This window comes from Homarus americanus, unplaced genomic scaffold (assembly GCF_018991925.1).
Source record: "Homarus americanus isolate GMGI-L3 unplaced genomic scaffold, GMGI_Hamer_2.0 scaffold37032, whole genome shotgun sequence".
Classification (NCBI taxonomy): Eukaryota; Metazoa; Arthropoda; class Malacostraca; order Decapoda; family Nephropidae; genus Homarus; species Homarus americanus.
Window position 1 is genome coordinate 6667589 of NW_024731852.1, and position 21482 is coordinate 6689070.

The 21482-nt window shown below is 36.5% G+C and overlaps 1 protein-coding gene across 1 annotated transcript in view; it reads right to left on the bottom strand.

Moving 5' to 3' along the window:
• Positions 1 to 8554: 8554 nt before the first annotated feature.
• The window catches only part of LOC121867994 (kinesin-like protein KIF11-A), a 34047-nt gene continuing 21119 nt past the window's right edge, over positions 8555 to 21482 (bottom strand). Inside the window, exons 17-21 of the mRNA XM_042368187.1 lie at positions 18323 to 18545; positions 16136 to 16278; positions 15755 to 15868; positions 14028 to 14132; positions 8555 to 11580 (exon numbers count right to left, since the gene is read on the bottom strand). Coding sequence (XP_042224121.1) covers positions 11428 to 11580; positions 14028 to 14132; positions 15755 to 15868; positions 16136 to 16278; positions 18323 to 18545 — 738 coding nt within the window. The 3' untranslated portion in view covers positions 8555 to 11427. The remainder of the gene's footprint in view (positions 11581 to 14027; positions 14133 to 15754; positions 15869 to 16135; positions 16279 to 18322; positions 18546 to 21482) is intronic.

Below are 21482 nucleotides of genomic sequence, written 5' to 3' on the forward strand. Positions count from 1 at the left end.
TTCTTCTAATGACGTTTCCATTGCAAATTACCTAGCCTCCCGGCATATATATATATATATATATATATATATAGTTATTTGCTAGGGAAACGTCAGAGAAGAAAAGTGTCTTGTCTGAACTATTGATTGCAAAATTAAAATTATCAAAAATTTTTGGGTGACAACAAGTAGAATACCAAATAAAGTATATAATTCAATTCAATTTCAATTGTTTATTCCTTGATAGAGGAAGCGGGATCCTAGTGCTGTCACTAGGTACCCCTGTACAATGACACCAGAAGCATCTGGCAAGTGTGACAAGTATATACAGTATAAATATTATAAAGGGGCTTACTAAAGCCTAAGGAAGGAAGGATCTTCCTTTAACACATAATCAATGTTATTTACAAAATATCTGGCCAGTATGGGGAGGATCATCGTGTCTCCGTCAGGGGGTCGTGGAGTGGTGGTCCAGCAGGCGTCACGGAAGCGTTGTGTATGGGGACATCTTAGGAGGTAGTGGATAAGCGTGCTGCTGTCGGGTCTTCTGCATAATGCACAAGAGCGTTGCTCAGGGGATGCGGGGATACCACTCTCCCAAGCAAAGTCATACCCAATGATGATACGGGCAGCAATCACGTCCCCTTTCCGCGACCCTTTCCCATAGACGTACGAGAGGTCAGGAAGTTTACGGACATCGTACCAGGTGGGCGGGGAGTCCAGGGGGACGGCTGCTTCCCAAGCTTCTCTCTGTTTGCGGCGAATTTGGGTCCTAAGCTGTAAAAGTGTTCGAGGAGCAACGTAGTCAGGTGTGGCCTTGTTGCAGCCAGCCTTGGCAAGGCCATCTGCTGCCTCATTCCCCAAGATACCGACATGACTGGGTATCCATAGGAATGTCACAGGAAGGCCTGCATCCTGAAGTGTGGATGTTAACCCTCGTATTCGGAGGATGAGGTCCTTATTTTCCCCTGATCCAAATGCGATCCCGTCGAGAGCAGACCTGGAATCGCAGCAGACAAGCAAGGGGCAGAAACCATCTGCTTCTTCCTCAGCGAGAAGGGCAGCAAGGAGGGCTATTAGTTCAGCCTGAGTGGAGGATGCCCCGTCAGAAACTGAGAGACAGTTTGATAGGCTCAGGGGCATCAGGACGGGAGATGTAGACACCAGGCCCGGCCCTACCTGTAGCGGGGTCAACAGAACCATCAGTGTAGAGGACGACCCTACCTGGGGACCAGTGGGCGATCCTGGAGAGGTGGTATTTGCAGAGAATAACAGGGTTCACCTGGGATTTCGGGAGCGGTCCACCGAGGGCAATCACTTCAGGTTGAAAATCCAGCCAGGGAGAAGGAGACGAACCAACAGCAGGGGTGACAACAATATCAAGTATATAATTACCTTTTTTCATGCCTCTTGGTGCTCGCCGGAGATGCTGTAGTATAAACTGTAAAGAAGCAAGGTTCACAACTGATGGAGTGCCAACAATGCGGCCGTATCAGCAAACCCACAAAACAAGCGAAGCCCCTAACTGAGCTTTTGCAATTTTTTCTCAACAAAATTTTATTGTAATCGAGGTCAATTTATGACACCAATACCTCAAGGGTATGTGGACAAAAATCTCACTTAACAGACAAATTTTCATTGAAACTCACCAGTTCGGTTTTATTCAGGTCACTCCAAGCAGGTCAGTTTGTAGGTTATGTATATAAGCTACTGTGCCAAGTAGCAACCCTGTACATAAGCTACTGTGCCGAGTAGCATTTATATATATTATCACGTGGCAACACTGCACGTGTTATGTGGCAACATTGCCCCGAGGCTGCCATATGGCAAGGCGCCTCAGTCTGACTGTGTGAGCCGCGCATGGCACACAGCGTCACCACTTGTATTTCTCTCATCCACAATAAACGAACTCAGTGTTACACAGTGTTTCCCTAGCCATCACTGCATTCTCCGGTGGCACACTAGTAACCTTCAATTTGTATCACAGAAAATGGGATATATCTACTTTCTAGGAAAGTTGGTTATCTACTTATCATAGAAAAAGGGAAATTTGTATCATAGAAAATGGGAAATATCTACTTTCCGGGAAAGTTGGTTATCTACTTCCCCGAAAAGTAGATTTTCTACTTTTCGGGAAAGTAGATTATCGATTTTTTTAGGAATTAGATTATCGACTTTTTGTGAAATATTACCTAATTTTCCGAAGTAGATTATCATAGAAAACGGGAAATTTGGATCACAGAAAATGGGATATATCTACTTTCTGGGAAAGTTGGTTATCTACTTATCATAGAAAACGGGAAATTTGTATCATAGAAAATGGGAAATATCTACTTTCCGGGAAAGTTGGTTATCTACTTTCCCGAAAAGTAGATTTTCTACTTTTTGGGAAAGTAGATTATCGACTTTTCGGGGAAGTAGATTATCGACTTTTGGGAAAATATTACCTAATTTTGCAAAGTAAATTATCATAGAAAACAGGAAATTTATATCATAAAAAATGGGAAATATCTACTTTTCGGGAAAGTTGGTTTATCTACTTTCCTGAAAAGTCCAGTGGATAAGCGTTTTACCTGCCACTCATTGAGGTTCGAGTCCTCACATTCAAAATTGAAAGAGAAATAAATGAATCCCTTCCATTTCTTGATATGCTTATCATAAGAAATGGCCAAAACTATAAATTTAAGGTACATAGAAAGCCCACACAGGTAGACAGTTTCATTCACTTTTTATCAAATCACCTTGAGTCTACCAAAATGTCAGTTTTTTCTGCTATGTTCCTAAGATGTCTGCGTATTTGTGACTCTGTATTTATTGACGATGAATTGAAACACATTCGTTCTATTGCACAGAAACTTGGGTACCCTTCTGTGTTTGTTGATCGTTGTTTTAAAAGGGCTAAAAAATCCTTTCATTCCTCTCAAACCAGACAAGTTCCTACACTTAAGAATATTTTGACTCTGCCCTATCGTAATGAATTTGTCCCGTTAGTTCGGTCCCTCAAGCTTCTAAATATTAATGTTGTTTTCAAGTATGACTCAACCATTACCAATATGTTAATAAGGAATAGCCCAAGTTTGAATGTAAATGGAAGTGTTTATTGTATTCCATGTAGCAAATGTAATTGTAATTATGTAGGTCAGACAGGAAAAACACTGCAGCTCAGAATCAAACAACATAAGTATAATATCAGAACTGCATCTGAAAGCAGTGCCTTGTTCGTTCATGTTAGGAATAATAATCACCCCATTGCTTGGGAAAAAAGCTTAGAAGTATTCAAATCATCTTGTGTCACAGAAAGACTTCTGGTTGAAGCTAGTTTGATTAAGGAATTAAAATCAATAAACCTTAGTGATGGTCAGTTCAAAACTGATAATATGTTACATAAATTTATTTGTCAGTGGCCCAAGGTTAAAAATGCTTTGAAAACCTTTTGATGTATGATAGTTATTTTGTGGGTCCCTTATTTTTTACCTGACCTGTCTAGTCACGTCACCCCCCTTCTCTTAAGCTCCTCTACGTGTGTGTTGGTGTGGGGATTAGTGGATGTCATCATTATGACCTGACCTCATGTTTTTAGGTCACCCTGTATATTTAAGCCTCTCTCTGTCCATGTAATCCAGTTGCCTCTGAAGATGTCTTGAATAAAGACGAAAGCTAAGGTACTCCGTTGTTTCCATTTTCCCGTGTGATTTTATCAAGATTTATCTTATCCACGTTTTCATTGTGGATTTACATGAATATATATATATATATATATATATATATATATATATATATATATATATATATATATATATATATATATATATATATATTAGTGCATGATTAATAATTAATTTTATTTTTTATGATAATGTTAATATTTACATGTAGCATGTTAGATGAAATATTATAATACATGAGTAACCAAGACAACTTGAATTTTTGGTTTTGTGTTTATTTCAATAAAGATAAACAATAAGAATGCCTTCTAGTAGCCAAGAACTCTACTGAAAACAAGGTCATTTATTCACCAAATTTATGTAGTGGCATGACAGGTGATTCATCACTTGCAGTAATTGTATGATAATTGTGCAAGCGAAAAGATTTTGTCTTTTTCTTCAGGCAATGGAGTATGCATGAATACATACATAAATGAAGATTAATAGAGTATCTTTGGAATATATATATATATATATATATATATATATATATATATATATATATATATATATATATATATATATATACAGTATATATATATATATAAAATGTACCAAAGATTACAGTATATATGAAAGATAGGAAAGCGACTATCCCTACCATTAAAAAAAGATGTGCGGTCTAAATCACCCTCTATTGAGCTAGTGCATCACTATCTTTTTTAACGATTGCTAACGTGCCAATTTTAAATATGAAATGTGCTTAAAATATGTTCTAACCAATTTTATATTTTCTCCTTATAATACATATAAAATGTAAAAATTTTGTTGTTCACCTTGCCATGCTATAATATGTTACTGGAAGAATTGTTACTCCCTTTAATTTGTATTCATGTTTGGAACATATTTTAGCATATTTTTTTGTGTGAATCATATAAATACCCTATTTAATGAATTCATTGAAGTCAACTGAATGCCAACTCATTTTCTATGCTTCAGAATATAATATGTTCCATTGTTTTTGTTTTTTTATTATACGTAACAGTATGACACGGGTGCCGAATAATTTTTTAGTGGGTGTACATAGTATAATACAAACCTCGGTTAATATCTGGACATGCATTTTTACAACGCCTTCCCTGCAGTATAATTGCCTTCGGAAAAATTATGGTTGCATAATCTGGTGTTTTTGCTTATATTTTCTGGGCTCTTTCCATTAAGTTTCTCAAGCCCAGTACTTGTATCCATTGCAAGCACCTGTAAATAATATTTAAAAATCAGATTCTACTTTACCTGCAGGGAGTTTTCACATTGTTTGTAAATATAATGATAAATAAACCAGTCACATCATATGTATGTACAGTACTATAATTCAAAACTGTGCTCCTACCTTTCTTTATCCTTTGGGAATGAATGGTATATAAATTGGGATGATCTTTCTTGGTTCTGCTGCATGACACGCACCGGTGTTCTCTTGCTGCCATCTTGACAGTAAATGAATTTCGCGGTCACGTGACATAAACAAACTAAAGTCTTTGTGACGACAGTTGTTGCACACTGGAGCCATCTATTGTTTTGGCTCGGCACTTTTTGGGACCCAGCTAGCACATCATTTCAGTCCGCTTTTCTATCTTTCGAAAATAACATATAGCATATAGTTGACCGCAGGATCAACAGATGGCGTTAGTATGCATGGCGCAGGTCGTCTGTTTGTTTACACGAAGACCGGGACATTTAACCATGCCAGCAGCAGTGAGGTGGATGACTCGGCCAACAGTAATGAGGCAGATGACACCGAGATTTCTGCTGATTGGCTGGGCATATAATGAAATGAGTAAGAAGTCAACAATATATCCCACAAACATTTTAGTGTGAACTTAAAACCCTCCAAATGGTACAATCTCGTTCAAGATTCTCGAACACTGCTGGAGACAGCTGGCAACTCAAGGCCATTTGTTTACTATTGTACGTAGTATAATATAAAGTAATATGAAACAACAAAGCCCAACCATTAATTAAGCAACAGGAAACTAAGTAACCAATCATCGATAACCTTTTACATTCATTCATAAATTTTACCACATACTATAGTAAACAAACGGCCTCGAGTTGCCAGGTGTCTCCAACAGTGTTCGAAGAATCTTGAACAAGGCTGTAGCCTACCTACTTTCTTAATGGAAATAAAAAATCTTAATGCAGGTATGGTTTTGAAAACCATCCATTAAGTGAATATTTGTACATCAATTGATATAACAAAAGAGAAAAAATAGGATTTGGTTCATCAATGACAAGAAAAACAATATTATACTTAGAAAAAATCAAAGATTCACAAACAACAACAAAAAAACCTAACTATTGTAAATTCGTACTTAACTACAATAGTTAACTAACTACAAGAAAATCCCCAATGTATACTTAAAAAACAATGAAAGCAGTTCACAAACAACAAAAACCTACTTAACTTCTGTAAATGAGTATACCTAATTTCTGTAATTTTGTACCTACTACTGTAACTTAATCCCTAAGTACTGTAATTTAGTACCTAATTAATGTAATTTAGTTCCTAGCACACTAAGAAATTAATGGACAGGACAAAAGCAAGCCAACCTGTTATCACATCATTTGAGCTGCCTGCATCATAAGCCCAAGAAGACAGCATCTGCTGCTGGTGAGTGTCTGTCCATGCGAGAACAGCGAGATGTGTACTGTAGTTTAAACTCTCAGAAAACTTCCCCAGTACAGTACTGTACCCTGAAAAATTCCAGGGAAGAGAAAATTTAGCTCCATACCCTGTAATCCCGGCACCATTTATTCCGGCTAATGAGAATATCACGATATCACTATATTTAAGGAATTAGGGACATATTATGGCCACCCTGATAACCTGACCATACATCTCCAAATATTTTTTTATGGGCTACTTAAACTCCAAGCTCTATGCAAATAGACACCATCAGAAACAAAAGTCAGATTTCTTCTGAAACACTTCAAGAAGTTACGGATAATTTCTTCCACTGCCGTGAATGCATACGTTACAATGAAAGTTGCCCGACATCAGTCATTTTCAAGAAATGAAGAAGTGTGAATTTCACCACTAATACTATGCTGTGTTGTTCTAAATATTTGGTATCCTAAAGTTATGCTGGGTTCTTCAAAATATTTGGTATCCAAATACAGTAAAACAATCAACAAAGCAAATGTGTCCATGAATTAATTATCACCATGTATATTTGAGAATTTTTTAAAAAAGAAATACAGTAAAAAACAATTCAAATCTTGCAAACTGGTTATGTATGATTTAAACAATAAAGATTACATGTCTTTATCACAGGTTGGCATCACACTGGCGAGGAAGAGTCGAGAATGTGTCTGTGTGACAGTGAGGTGAGGTCGACAGTATGGTACAAGGTAAACAACACTGATTTGTAGGCAGTATGAAGTATGATACACTTGTTTTATGTTACCTATTACTATTTACAAGAAGCGTGGCAGTCAAGTGGATACAGTGCTCGCCTGCTGTTCCAGGAGTCATTGGTTTGATTCCTGGGTGCTCCCAGTTCACCCAGCTGTAAATGAATACAGGTTGAAAACCCTTTGTCCGAAATTCCGAAAACCGAAAGTTTTTTGTGGAGCAATTTTTTTTTTTTTTTTAAACAGAAGCTACAGAGAGGCTTACAGGTGTAAACAGGTGAAAGATAAATGCCTACTTGGCAACATACTCTAGCTAGGCCCACGTGTTAATTAAAAACGTACCACAAAATTACAATACAGTATTATATGTTATAGTAGTAGGCAGCTACCAAACGGAGATACTACTGCCTGAGAAGATATTGGAAGCATAATGTATTGTCTAATGGTAGATCCTGCTGCCATATGGTATCACAAAAATTGTGACCAAGTCCCAGATGGCTGATCTGACTTTCTGCCTCATTTACACACAATTGCAGGGTCTCAATTGTTTCTCTTACTATTGACAACACAACACATATTGTTTCTCACTTTTGATCTTTTTTTTTCATTTTTGTATTTATGGTTCTTTATTTTTATTATTATTAGAGTTATTTTCATCATTTTATTTTTATTTTTTATTATAAATTTTATTTACTATGAATTATTATTGTTATTATTATTATTACATTTTCGCCCCCTAGGCCCCGATGTGGGTCAGTGACATGTGCCTGGGTGGGCTAATCCCCATAAAAAAAAAATGTGAACCCCCATTAGCACGTCATATATGAACTAAAACCTGGGGGTTAAAAATATCTTGTGTCATTAAAAGTAAATTTGGGTATAATTTCTATCCTGAGGAATATATCTGATATACAAATGGAAACCTTTCACAAATTGAGGAATCCCTCTAAATTTAACCCTTTAACATAAATTGCAACCAAAATGTAGGCACTGGGTAGTGAGCAAAACAAAAATAAAGGAGATAAAACAACATAGTCCCCCAAGTATTTTCATCTCAGCCAGATATCTGAAGTCAGACAACTAAACAGCAGGGCAGCCTGTTGACATTTGCTCCCTGCTAGATACCAACTCCTCCTTATGGTGTACTTAAGCCACAAAGGCTCTTTTTATATTTCACATATAAACTAAACAGTCCAAAATTTGAGAAAGCAAGTCAATTGGTGCCTAGACATAACCTGACACCTAGATTGGTGCAGTGTTTACGTGAAATGCTGCATTAGACGTCTTGCTCACACAAGTGCATCAGCACTAACCTTCTCATAATGATGATGATAGACATGGTTAATCAAACAGAATATGCCTAAATCTTCATGTAGCCATGACCATATATGCTAGTGAAGTTGTCAGGAAAAATTCCTGACAATTTTTTATGGATTCAGGTTGTTATCTAGCTCTGGTAATTTCACAGTCCTCCTAACTTCATAACAAAATACACACAGCATTATGGCAATGAAACAACCTTTTATCTACTTCAAATTTATTATATACTGTTTCACATTCCTACTGATATGTAAAACATTTTTACTGTATAGAAAGTCTTCACAAGTGTGAATGTAGGTTCCATAGGCATGACTGCCCATTAGGGACAGTGTGGAGACAGCACACTGTACACTAAGCCTTCAGTACACAAGGAGGCAGCATGGCCAGTGCTACTCTCGACCGCCTTCATTCCCCAGTTGTAAACTCAGGTACCCATTTACAGCTGGATGAACTGGGAGCGCCCAGGAAAAGACCATTGACCCCTGGAATGGGAGTCAAGTGCTGTATCCACTCGACCGCCGCACTCCTTTTAAAGGTGTACAGACAAGATTTGACACATGCACACACTGTACAATATCCTAAAAGTAAACATAACCCTAAAATTATCCATTATGCGAGATATTTGAACCTTATGTTTTGTCCGGGTTTCACCCAGGGCAACTTAAGAAATGAATGAAGTGAATATATTGGATAAAATAAAATAAAAGAACTTGCATAACCTTTGTACCACAGGGCAAAATAAACTGCTTTTTTTGCTACTATTGTATGAAGCCTTATTACTGTACCACAATGTACCAAGGTTGTAAATATAAAATATAAACTACTGTTAAAAAGTTATTTTACCATGTTACACAATAAAATGAACATTAAAATTGGTAGCCACACTTATCCTGTATTATAAATAGAGTTGCTTCTGTAAAATATATCTCAAACATACATTCAGAAGACTCAGCTATCCACAAGAAGTCTCTCTCCCACTTCTTCCAACCTCTATGGATAGTAGGGAGTTTACTGTAGTGTACTTACATTCTGAACCATACACTACTTTTTTGTTTACCTTTGTATAATTATTTATAATTGCAATGTATGTACAGTATTTTTATTAAAAGGAATACTAGATTTTCTTTAATAAATCTATATAGCTATTAAGTCTTACAAATCTTGACATAGCAGCTACATATTATTTTAAGATAGCTCATATTAATAATAAATGGATGGAGGGCAACTATATTTCTTGAATGGAAGAGAAAAAATGTGCAGGTGTCCATGTAATATCCACCAATGAAACTAAATACTGTACAGTACTCATTAAATTCAAAGCACATCTTCCTAATAACTGTAGCTTCCCTAAATATTGCATCTAATTAATTTTGACTGCTGCTGATTGACAGTAGAACTGACCTTATAACAAACATTGAAGGACTTTTTTGGCGAGTCGAACTTTCAACCACTACTTACAGAACTAATGATATGCATGGTACAGTACTTAAAAAACCAAATTCTACCTTCTAGGAGGTCCTCATTATCCGAGGCTATTAGGGACTGGAAAATTGCCACTTACAGCGGGGAATTTCTGGCCATAAGACATAATGGAAATAGGGTTTGAGTGGGACCATAAAATACTAAGTGACACTAAAAGGGATTACTTTTGTTTTATAATTTTTACTTGGGAATCTGAACAGCATGTAAAATGTCTATCATAAGTTCACTACTTTTCGTCCGACGAATAATGTCTAATTCATGTTCAGTCCATAGCTGCTATGCTTCCTTTTATGGATAGCACTCAGTTTAGCACTACATTTTGAACTCATGGCTCAAAGAATTGCAATGATTTTTCAAGAATTCGCACAAAAAAAAGAAAGAAAACCGTGGGAGATTAGACACTGTATTTGGTGAGCAGCCACCCAGCTGACTCCAAGCACACTGCTTCCACAAGCCCAAACATACACACCCACAGTCTTAATTTGTCTATTTTATCGTTTATTTTATATTTTCTTTAATTCTAAGCCACATTAGAGTACAGTACTGTATTGTTGCATTTATTCCAACTTTTATAGTTTCATTAGATGTAACAATGGCAGCACGCCACCTCAACACAAGTTAACCTCCTCTCAGTGAGTCAAGCCACAGCTAAACCGAATTTTGACTTAACGATAATTATTGCATGTTCTTGTAGGCACATCCTGGTATCTAAACCATCATTTGTCTCCAGGAATTTAGATAAAACAAATTGCACTGTATTGGGAATAAATGGTGGTATAGCGGATATTATTCCCCATAAATGTGGGGACTTTTTATGTATAATTCAGCAACAACTTTGCCCTGTAAATGTGAAACCACGGATATTGAGGAACCCCTGTGTGTGTGTGTGTATATATATATATATATATATATATATATATATATATATATATATATATATATATATATATATATATTATATAATTTGCTAAAGCAACTCATACTGTATACAGTAAATGTCTTTTGTCAAATATTTTAGTTACTATATCTTTCAAAACATTCTTCTATTAACCAATTATATAATTTCAGAGTTAACCATTTTCAGGAAAACTGATGCAATAAATAAATGTAATCTTATGAATTAACTTTCACTTTATTTTCAATGCACTATACAATGGCCAATGTATGAGCTTCTAAGAAAAGTTTGATGGGGGTCATGCTAACCACTAAATTAAAGAAATGAGCAATGACCTTAAATGTTACCTCAACACAAAACAACAAATTCAATCTTGTTTATTTAAAATCTAAAGGATAGCAAACACCATGTGACAAAATGAATCAAAGGCATAGTTAATGTGAGGTAAGCAGAAATTATAATATCAAACTGTACATTTAAAGGGAAAGGTAGTACCAGTAGCTGTATGATAATACTCCATAAGAATTGACTAATGGTTCTTTACCAATGCAGGGAAGTTTCTAGGGCATCTTTTCAGGTTTACATATCATTGTTTAAAGTTCTCTCTTTGTCAGAATACTCACAATTTGCCTTACTTAAGACTTCTTGGAGTAATTTTAAGTAAATCACCAAGAAAAGAATTTACCCATTCTATCACTAGTTTTGTGAACCCAATATTTTTCTAGATCTCGTATTTGTCTCCGACGGGGCCAACTTTTCCTGGCTGTTGCTTAGGTACAAGCTGGGCTGCTTCAGTTCCCGCTTTTTCGTACTCCCTTGGCGTGATACTTTGGTATTCTCCTTATTATCCTGAAAAATTATATGATGCATTATTTACTGTATGCATGTACTGTAATGTACTATCAAATTGTGTTTTGAGGATTCCCACATTGGAATGTATTTCAGCTTTTTAATGAGAGTCAATGAAAAAATGAGATCTGATTTGATTTTTTCTCTCCAGGAACAGAATCTTTTTTGTAAACTGAGAAAAGCCTATACAATACTTGATTTCAGAAGAATAAAAATTTTACCATTTTGGCTCAAAACATACTAACGGGTTAGGAAGTTAAACACTGCTGCTTAGAATGGCCATTTTACAGGACCTAGAAATGTTTTTTATTGGTACCCTGTATATTAATATTTTTTTTCTTTAGGATATTGAAATTCCATAGTCTACACTCTTTAAACTCCTACTTTTCAAAGGGTTGAATCTCATATTAATCTGCTGATTTCTCCAATTGATTCTTAATCTTCAATTCCAATATCCTACTGTAAAATTAATCTACATTTAGCACCCATACCCATTTATTAACCATATACATTCTCTCTATTATTTCCCTTTTATATTGTAATACTGTAAAGGCAGTCCTCAAGTTATAAATGGGTTACGTTCCTGGACTTTGTTCATAAGTCGGAACAGTGTTAATTCCACAGTTTAAGTTAGGTTAAAGCACAACCCTGCCCATAAAAAACAATAATAGTATCCCATACATAACTAATAATGTAAATACAATAAAGTTATGTTAAACAATACAGAACAATGAAAGAAATATACAAAAATGGAATTTTAGTTGCTCATTTTTGTGATGAATATATTGGGATGCTGTTTGTAAGTCAAGGACTGCTTGTACTATTATTGAATCCAACCTGTGTTTTGGCAGGTAAACCTCTCACACTTACTACATGAAAGTAACTACTGTATCATTTCTCAAATTTTCTTCAACATAGAATATAAATTCACCTGTTGGAACCTCTTCACACAACTCGTTCTTACAATACAGTAATGCTTTATTTATCTCACATCACTCAGCCCACAATCACACATGTGTCTCAACCACATCCCAGGCATTTAAATAAATTCCAAATGAAATCTTAATGAATAAAAAGACATTCAAGTACTCTGCACACATTTTCTCAAGCCATACTGTTGGTACTTTCTATAAAATTAGTAAGGAGTTAAATGGAATAGTTCTGGTGACTGTAAGTGCCCAGCTAACTTATCACATGCAATATCCCTGGCTGGACTTCAGCAGCCTAGGAATGCCAAGGCATAGTTTATTTGAATCTTATGTTTATATGAAAAAATAAATAAATAACTGCAATTACAGTGATTTAATCACATTATTTAAATAACTATTTTTAATTTAGGTGCAAGAATTATAATTACCTTTAACACACGGTTTGAAATTATAAAATAACATTGAGTTTATCATGAACTTCACAGAAGGAACATATAATCTTTCCCACGTTAATTCAGAAAAGATAAAACAAAATGGGAGTGATATGTTATAGTAATACAGTCTCTTCTCGACTTACGACGGAGTTCCGTCCTGACGACCAGGTCGTAAGGTGAAAATAACACATAGAAATTCTAATATGGGCGTATCTTTTTCTTCTCAGCACAACAAGAACTCTCACTTTTACGCTTGTCAGACATTTTAAAGGGAATTACAAACAAAAATTTTGTCAGTACACAGAGCAATCACTAACGTCGGGACTTGAAAATACGTAATGTTAAAAATATTTTATACGACCATGGCCGTCGTATGTCCGGGTTGTCGTAAGTCGAGGAGAGACTGTATCTCCGTTAGCCAGAATCCCTCAAATGCAAAACTCTCTGATAGTCGGAACAGAAATTTTTGCCAGAAAATCGTTCCCAAAGCTGGAATTTTCTGGAAATTCCGGATTTAGAACGATTTTCCGAGGGGCACATTTTCCGGAAAATTCCGAGAACATTTTTCCAATAGGTGCACGGAAAATTCAGGGGATGGGGGGAGTTCTTTTCCGGATTTGAGATGAAAACCAGGCGCATTTTCCAGAAATTCCAGGATCGATAGATGATGCAATGGGCACTTTCTGGAACTTCTGAGAAAAATTTTCCATTACTGTACTAGGAAAATTTTGGGGGATGAGGGATTTTTTCCGGTTTTGAGAGTCATCTTGTTACCTGGAAATCTCTCATTCCCGGAAGTGCTCTGCACCACTTGTTCCGGCTAACAGAGATATCACTATTTTAGAGTGGCAGAAAACATTATTACTGTAATACCATACTTGGACCAAGAACAGTATTGAAAGTAACTTCGTATCCTTTAATTAATGTAACTATAGAAAAACCAGTTTCAAATTGTCTTGAGATGAGATACTGTACTAATTAATTCGATCAATTAAAAGCATATGAAACTGTCATCATATAAATCAATAAATGTCAAGTCTAAAGCTTCAATAAATGTTGCCTATATTATATTAGGGTTCCTTACCTTGGTATCAGTGAGGGAAGATGATGAAGAGGAGCGGGAGAGGGGAATGCCAGAATCTTCCCGTTGTAGAGGTGGATTGGGTATGAGGAATTTCATAGTGTCACCCTAAAACAATATGATTAAAACCACTGTAAAATATCTATATAATTAAGACTATTACTCTTTGTCTAGAAATTACAGAAGCATAATGCATTAACTTCCACACACTATGGTTTTTAAACAGAACATTAAGTTACAACAGAAAGAGTTCATTAGCCCAGGCTCCCCTATTGTACAGGGGGCCCCCCAAGTTCGCAGATTTTTACTTCACGGTTCTTGGTTATTCGTGGATGACACCTTGGATGTACCCAAGAATGTCAGTGGGTAGTTTTAGAGTTGATGGCATTTTTGAGGCTGGGACAGGGAGGTTAGAGCTTGGAAAATTTGGGTGAACTATTTCGTCAGGTAAAGATGGTAAATGATTTCATTGTTGACCATGATCCTCCCATGGAATGCAGCCTTAAGATGGTCTGAGGAATAAACCAGGTATTGCTTCCCTATCAGGAAAAGTTTCAAGACCTCAAAGCAAACAAGAAACAACTATCAATCATCATGTTTTTCAAGAGAGAACCTGCTACTACTGCCACGGCTCCACCCGCCTCCCAGCCACTTCACCAACCACCACTGCATCACCCTCTTCCAACAGTGATCCTCATGATCCACCTAAGCCTCAGTAACCAGATGTCTCCCTATGTACAGTGCACCACTTCATCAAGCTCCAAACTTCCACATAAAGTACAGTATTGATGACTAAGCTTCTCATACACAGTATAGGTACAGTATACCTGTATATTAGTGCATTAAGGTATTATGTATGGTAAGTGGTTATTCACGGTTTCGGCAATTCGCGCCATTTCTTGGAACCTATCCCTCACGAATGCCAAGGGTTTACTGTACTGTAAATAAAGATGTTAAACAATATGAAATAATGAAAATAATGTAAAAAAAAAGGGGGATTTTTATTTACAATAGTCACACAAAGATGCAGTAGCAGATGCAATTAATTTCAAACCAGTGATGGAGAATGAAATGCAGCCTGTCAATAGACAGTTAAACAAGGCAGCAGCAGTTCATGTGTTAGAGAACAGGGACGACCTTAAGTCCATTGTGAAGACCGTAATCTTCTGTGCACGCCAGCAAATTCCACTCTGTAGCCACCGTGATGATGCTAATGGCATATTGCCACCATAATTACCAATGGCAGCAATGAATCCCCCACAAAAATTTTCTGGACCCACCCAACATGAGGACATAGTTTTTAAGGGTAGTTAAATTAATTAATTCCTCCCTAAAAAGTCACCAAGTGTAGTCATTATAACTGTCCTGTGAGTGTTAGCTAGTCCATTAAACACTGATGTTTTGTTTCATTTGTAACAGAATATTTACTGGTATTCAAAAAATTCATCTTTTCTTGTTTCATTGATATTTGTTTCTAGTTAAGGAATACAGTATGTGACAAAATAAGGTAGTGCTCAAATTTGTAAGTTCTATTTTGATATTACTGTACTATACAGTATTAATGCATCTTTTCTCACATGGAATCATCTTTCAACCTTCTGAGGACTGCTTATGCAAACTCTACTTAAAGAAGAGAATTAACCAAGTTAAAAACATCGTCTTAGAAACCAACTCTACAAACATTTTGTTCTTGTAAAACATACTAGTATTATAGTGACTACAAAACTTGCCTTCTGGGAAGAAAAAGATCCTGATCGTGATCTGCTGTCCGATTCCTCTTCCAGCTGTGAGCACCCAGATGTTGAAAGTTGTGAACTCTCTGCCGACGATGGACTCAATTCATCCTATAAATAATGAGCACAAGAAAAATTTTAAAAAATTCCAGCAGATTTTCATAAGGTGAATAATCAGTAAATGAACAACAGTTCTTCATTACTGATATGAGCATTTGGTATGTTCACCTAAATGCCAATGTCCATAAGATATGTGTACTGTATTCGTCATCAACACAGGTTTGTGACCTTTCCATGCTTATGATGGTTTGCCAAATTTCAGTCAAAATGCACAAAATCGATAACAAAAAAAAACCTACAAATACACTTCTGCTTTACCTCAGTGTCATCAAAGCATGGAAGTGGGATCCTTGACAATGTGGAGACCGTGCCAGATCGATATCTCTCAAGAAGTCTCTCATAAGGAGAAGTAAAAGGCAACTGTTTTGAAAATGGATATTCTTGACGGACTGGAGTTTCACCTGTAAAAAATAAAATTAGTTATTGTCAATAAAAGAGAACCAAACAGTGATAGGGAAGGGAGTACAAATAGATGAAATTTAGGAATGGGTTCAGAGGGAAAAAATCAAGTTTGAAAAGTGGCAAGAGGGATAGGCTATAAACACTAGTTCTTATATAAACTGCAAGAAATTTTTACATAAAACAAGGTAGAACAGTATTAGCAAAAAATCATTTGCACTACTTAGTACTGACTATACTTTCAGTCCTAAGCTCAGTCCATTTTTGCACCCCTCCTCCCTTTTTGGCAGGGGGGACCTTAAATTAAATTCAAATTTTATGTTAAAAACTATAGATCATGAAAATAATAATACAGTAATAATAATAATAATAATAATAATAATAATAATAATAACAACAACAACACTGGTTAACTGCCACTGTTTCTTTATTCTGGGCCACTCAAAATATTTCCTAAATTCAAAGCCTGGTCAATGTTTTTCAGGAAACTGAGTAAGTGTGAAATTATTTGAGGGTGGATTATAACGGCTGGTAACATGACTAATGGCTGCTCCAGGATATTTGAGCTGCTGCAGAAAAATCAAAACATCAAAACATATCTCACCTTCTCAGGACTGGTTCCAAGTGAATTAAGTACATGCATAGAACAGAAAGAGTTAACGTTAACAAGTATAACAGCATAAGACAAGGGTGTAAAGTCAGGAATGTCTGAAAATGTTAGTGTAAGATGAGGCAGTGCTGACGAGTAATCAAATGTAAAGCTAAGTCAAGTACAGTAATATCTCCATTAGCTGGAATCCCTCTTAACCGGAACTCTCTGATAGCTGGAATTGAAATTTTCTTGAAAAATAGTTCCCAAAGCCAAAATTTCCCAGAAAATTCCAGTTTTGGGAATGATTTTCTGGGAAATTCCGAGAAAAATTTCCCAGTACCCAGAAAATTCCAGGGGGGGGGGGGGTTTTTTCCATGGGATTAAGGGATGAAAATCGGGGGCATTTTCCAGGAAGTTGAGAGAGAGAGAGAGAGAGAGAGAGAGAGAGAGAGAGAGAGAGGCAGGCAGGCAGTTCCTAGAAAATTCAAAGGATGGGGGATTTTTTCCAGCTTTGAGAGACGAAATAGTGCTTAATTCTGGAAAATTTCAATACCTGGAAAAATTCCGGGGATGGGAGATTTCTTTTAGAGATGATGTAATACTTAATTTCTGGAACACCAGAGAAAAATTTCCCCATACCTGGAAAATTACAGGGACAATAGATTTTTTTTCCGAATTTGAGAGTCGTCTCATTACCTGGATATCTCTCATTCCCGGAAGTGCTCAGCACCAATTGTTCCAGCTAACAGATATCACAAATACAATAGAGATCAGAGTAAAAGTGAGATATGAAAGATGGAGTAGTAGAGATTTGAATAACTGCACTGAAAGAGTTGATGTAAAAGATAAGTGGATAACTTTGGGTAAACATATTGAGCCAGGAGGAAATGGATAAAAGATAGATCGATACAGACATTTATGTACAGCACATGAACCTTAAATCACAGGATGACTCACCAACCAGATTATATTGTTTACGAGTAATGAGGTGTCAATTAGTCATATTGTAACCCAGCTGTAGGTCTAGGAAGTGTGATGAATTGAAGGTTAGTCTTGGCTATTAAGGAATAGGTCAAGATACTGTACAATTAAATTTATTAATTACAATAACTGTATTTTCATGCTATGAAATTGATAAATGTAATGTTATCAGTGTAACATAGACAAATTTATTTGGAAAAGGCTGTTGGTAAAATTCTGACGTGCTTCACATGACAATCCCACTCACCAACGCATAATTACAGATGGTATTCTCCAAATATTTCACCCAGGTGAACTTATTTTTTGTTGTTTGTCTGTGAATATGAATGTTTATGTGGTTTGGCCTTAAAAAAAGAAGGGGGTAGGGGGAGGGACAATGACAAAATATGGTGGTCGCAGGATCAAACCAAGAGGAACTGATCAAAAGAATACCCTGTACTATAAGAACAAAAATCTTGGGTACACTGCCTCACCTGTTGGCAAATCTTTAGCCATCTTCTCAGAGAAGAATTCCAGGACTTGTGTCCCTTGAACACTGAGTTCTTCTTCATGTTTATCAGACCACTTCTGCAGATTACTTACTGCCATCTGACAGTCATCATTGAGGCGACAGCTCTCTGCCTCAAGTCTCAAGATCTCAGCTGCTAAAGCTTCATTTTTGTTCTCAACATCCTCGGTAAGATCCTCTAATGCTGTCTAGAGTTAGGGGGAAAAAAAGTTTAATTTATTTATGAAACAAAAAACGTTTTTTATGCAATATTCTGGATAAATGATTTAATTTACATATAGTACAATAATCCCGTGTTTTTTGCTTTTTTTATTGTGGTTTTGACCATTAAAATTTTTTTACTAAAAAATTATATATATATATATATATATATATATATATATATATATATATATATATATATATATATATATATATATATATATATATATATATATATATATATATATATATATATATATATATATATTTGTAATAAATAAAAATATGATATATAAATCATATAAAACACAAAGCGGAGAAACAACGAGTCCTTAGCTTTTTTCGACAAAAGAGGGACAGAGAGAGGCTTAAATATACAGGGTGACCTAAAAACATGAGGTCAGGTCATAATGATGACATCCACTAATCCCCACACCAACACAACCGTAGAGGATTGTGGATTTACATGAAGATATATATATATATATATATATATATATATATATATATATATATATATATATATATATATATATATATATATATATATATATATATATACACACACACACACACACACACACAGTAGGCTCTCGCCAATAACAACTTCCACAATAACGTTTTCAACACTAACGGTAAGTTACAATAGATACCCATTTTCGATAATAACGTCTGGATTCTCTTGAATAACGGAAATTTCGCGGGAAGCGTCCGAGCGCATCAATGATAGCGTTTGTTTGCCGCCATGTTCATGACGTAGTTGTCCGCTCCGCCTCACTCTCACACACGCTCAGTGGAATACAGCGCTGCGCCCACGTGTGAGATTTTCGCCTCAATAACCAGTGGTTGTTAGGGTCGGTGATCAATAATGGCTTCCGCATTTTTGCCTGTGGGGGCTAGGGGAGGTGGTGGAGGGAGTGATTTGCCACCTGAATGACTGGGAACTTTTAAAGTGAGGAAATTGAACTGTCCTGAGTCTAAAGTGCAAAATATTAAGAGGAACGTTGAGGAGACCAAGACGAGTATTGCGCTGGCTAAAAATATTTCGGTAGTGATGGAAATGCGAGGCAAGCTATGAATGATAAAGGCGATAGAAACAGGTTGTTAGTGATAACAGAGCATTTTCTTGTGAAATGGATAGCTTGTAGAATGAAAGACAGTGCAAGTGTTAGCGGCCCGCAGATAAGGAACAATCATCACGCCAAGCACCTCAAAAACTCCCCCAAGCTAAGTGTTATATTACTCAAACTCTTTATTTTGATGATTGAATAGTAATTCTTTTTATTTCAGCTAACAAAAAGTGTTAGGAGGGTTTCAAGGGGAAAAAATGGGTGAAATTCTTGAGGCGGCGGCACCAATAAACCCCTTTTACCTGTATTTCAATGTCACACAAATAACGTTTTCGCTAATAACAGTGTTTTTCAGGCACCTATTAAACGTTATTGGTGAGAGCCTGCTGTATATATATATATCCTTTAAAAACAAAAATTTAAATTTCGAGCCATTTTCGATATTCCCGTGCGGTGCGGCAAACAGACGCCACCCTTTCCCGCCTCAGACACCCGCTGCTCCGAGAAGCCTCAGTCCACACGTGCCTACCATACTGTGACTGCCACTGTGATTGCCTCTTCTGTTTGTCCTCCAACGTGCATTCCACATGGCTCCAGGACGTAAGCCAGCCTCATCAAAGGCAAATATTACTAGCAAGAATAGTGATGACCTTAACGGAAAAAACAGTTTTATTGGACAAGCTCAGAGGTGGTATGAGCTATGGGTCGAGATGTGGTGAAGACTGACAATTCATTCGTGTCTTTTGTCAGAATACAAGTCTTCAAGTGGAGGAATGTGGATGGAAGAGGACTGGCTGGCTGGCGTGACTGCGTAAGGGTGGGCAGACGCCGGGACAGCAGGGAGAAGCTGGCAATGCGGGTGTTGCCGACCTCAGCGAAATATAACATTTTTTAATTACTTGTAAATAATTTTTTTTGGTATATAACTGTGTTTACGTTTTTCCATTATTATGCTACAATATGATTAGTTTCAAATAATAATGTTAGTACATGCTGGTACAGTGCATCAGTGATCAGTGTGACCACTGGGCCGTGAGTGGAAAGCATGGCGTGATTAAGTGCATGACCTACCTGAGCTGTTTGGTGGCCACAGGTACAGTGATTCCAAAAAGAGCATTCGCGGTTTTGGCTTTTCGCGGGGATTTCAGGAACGTAATTCCCGCGAAAAACACGGGATTACTGTAATACCTGCCTATGAGAGTCTTCCAAATTTCAGGGTTGGTTGAAATATGCCCTCCAGGGTTGTCTCTTTCACACTTAATGGTTCACTTTGACTCTCATGATACTATGATTTCTTACAAACATATAATTATTACTGCACTACATCCATTTCACTTCTTATGTTTACTATTGTCAACAAAATCATGTTTTATAAAATTTTAAGACTTTTTTCTTTCTTCCCCCTTTCTGTATGAATGTATCTTAACCTTTATAATAGGAGTCTACAGGAAAATGGGATCCATTTATGAAAGGTTGTCCATAAATCAGGGACTGCCTGCTCTTCCTAATATTAATCCCTTGCCTTTATCACCTGCCTTGTACTTCTTTAATTTCAGTGTGATCATTAGCAAGTGCATATTCCCACATCAACCTAATTTTCCCATAACCCGCCTTCAAGCTCATCCACAATATCCCTGAATTCACCTGCCTTTTATATACACCATCATTCTCTTTTGCTCAGCCTCCTCTCTCCTGTCATTTGTTACAAACCATACCATCAAGTCACGTCTTTCTTTCCTAAACCTATCTTACCCAAACACACACATTAAACTTTTTAAACATATGTCTCTCCCTCTCCACACCATGCTGCTTACTAGCTCTAATTCTGTACAGTATTTTTCTAATTACACTAAG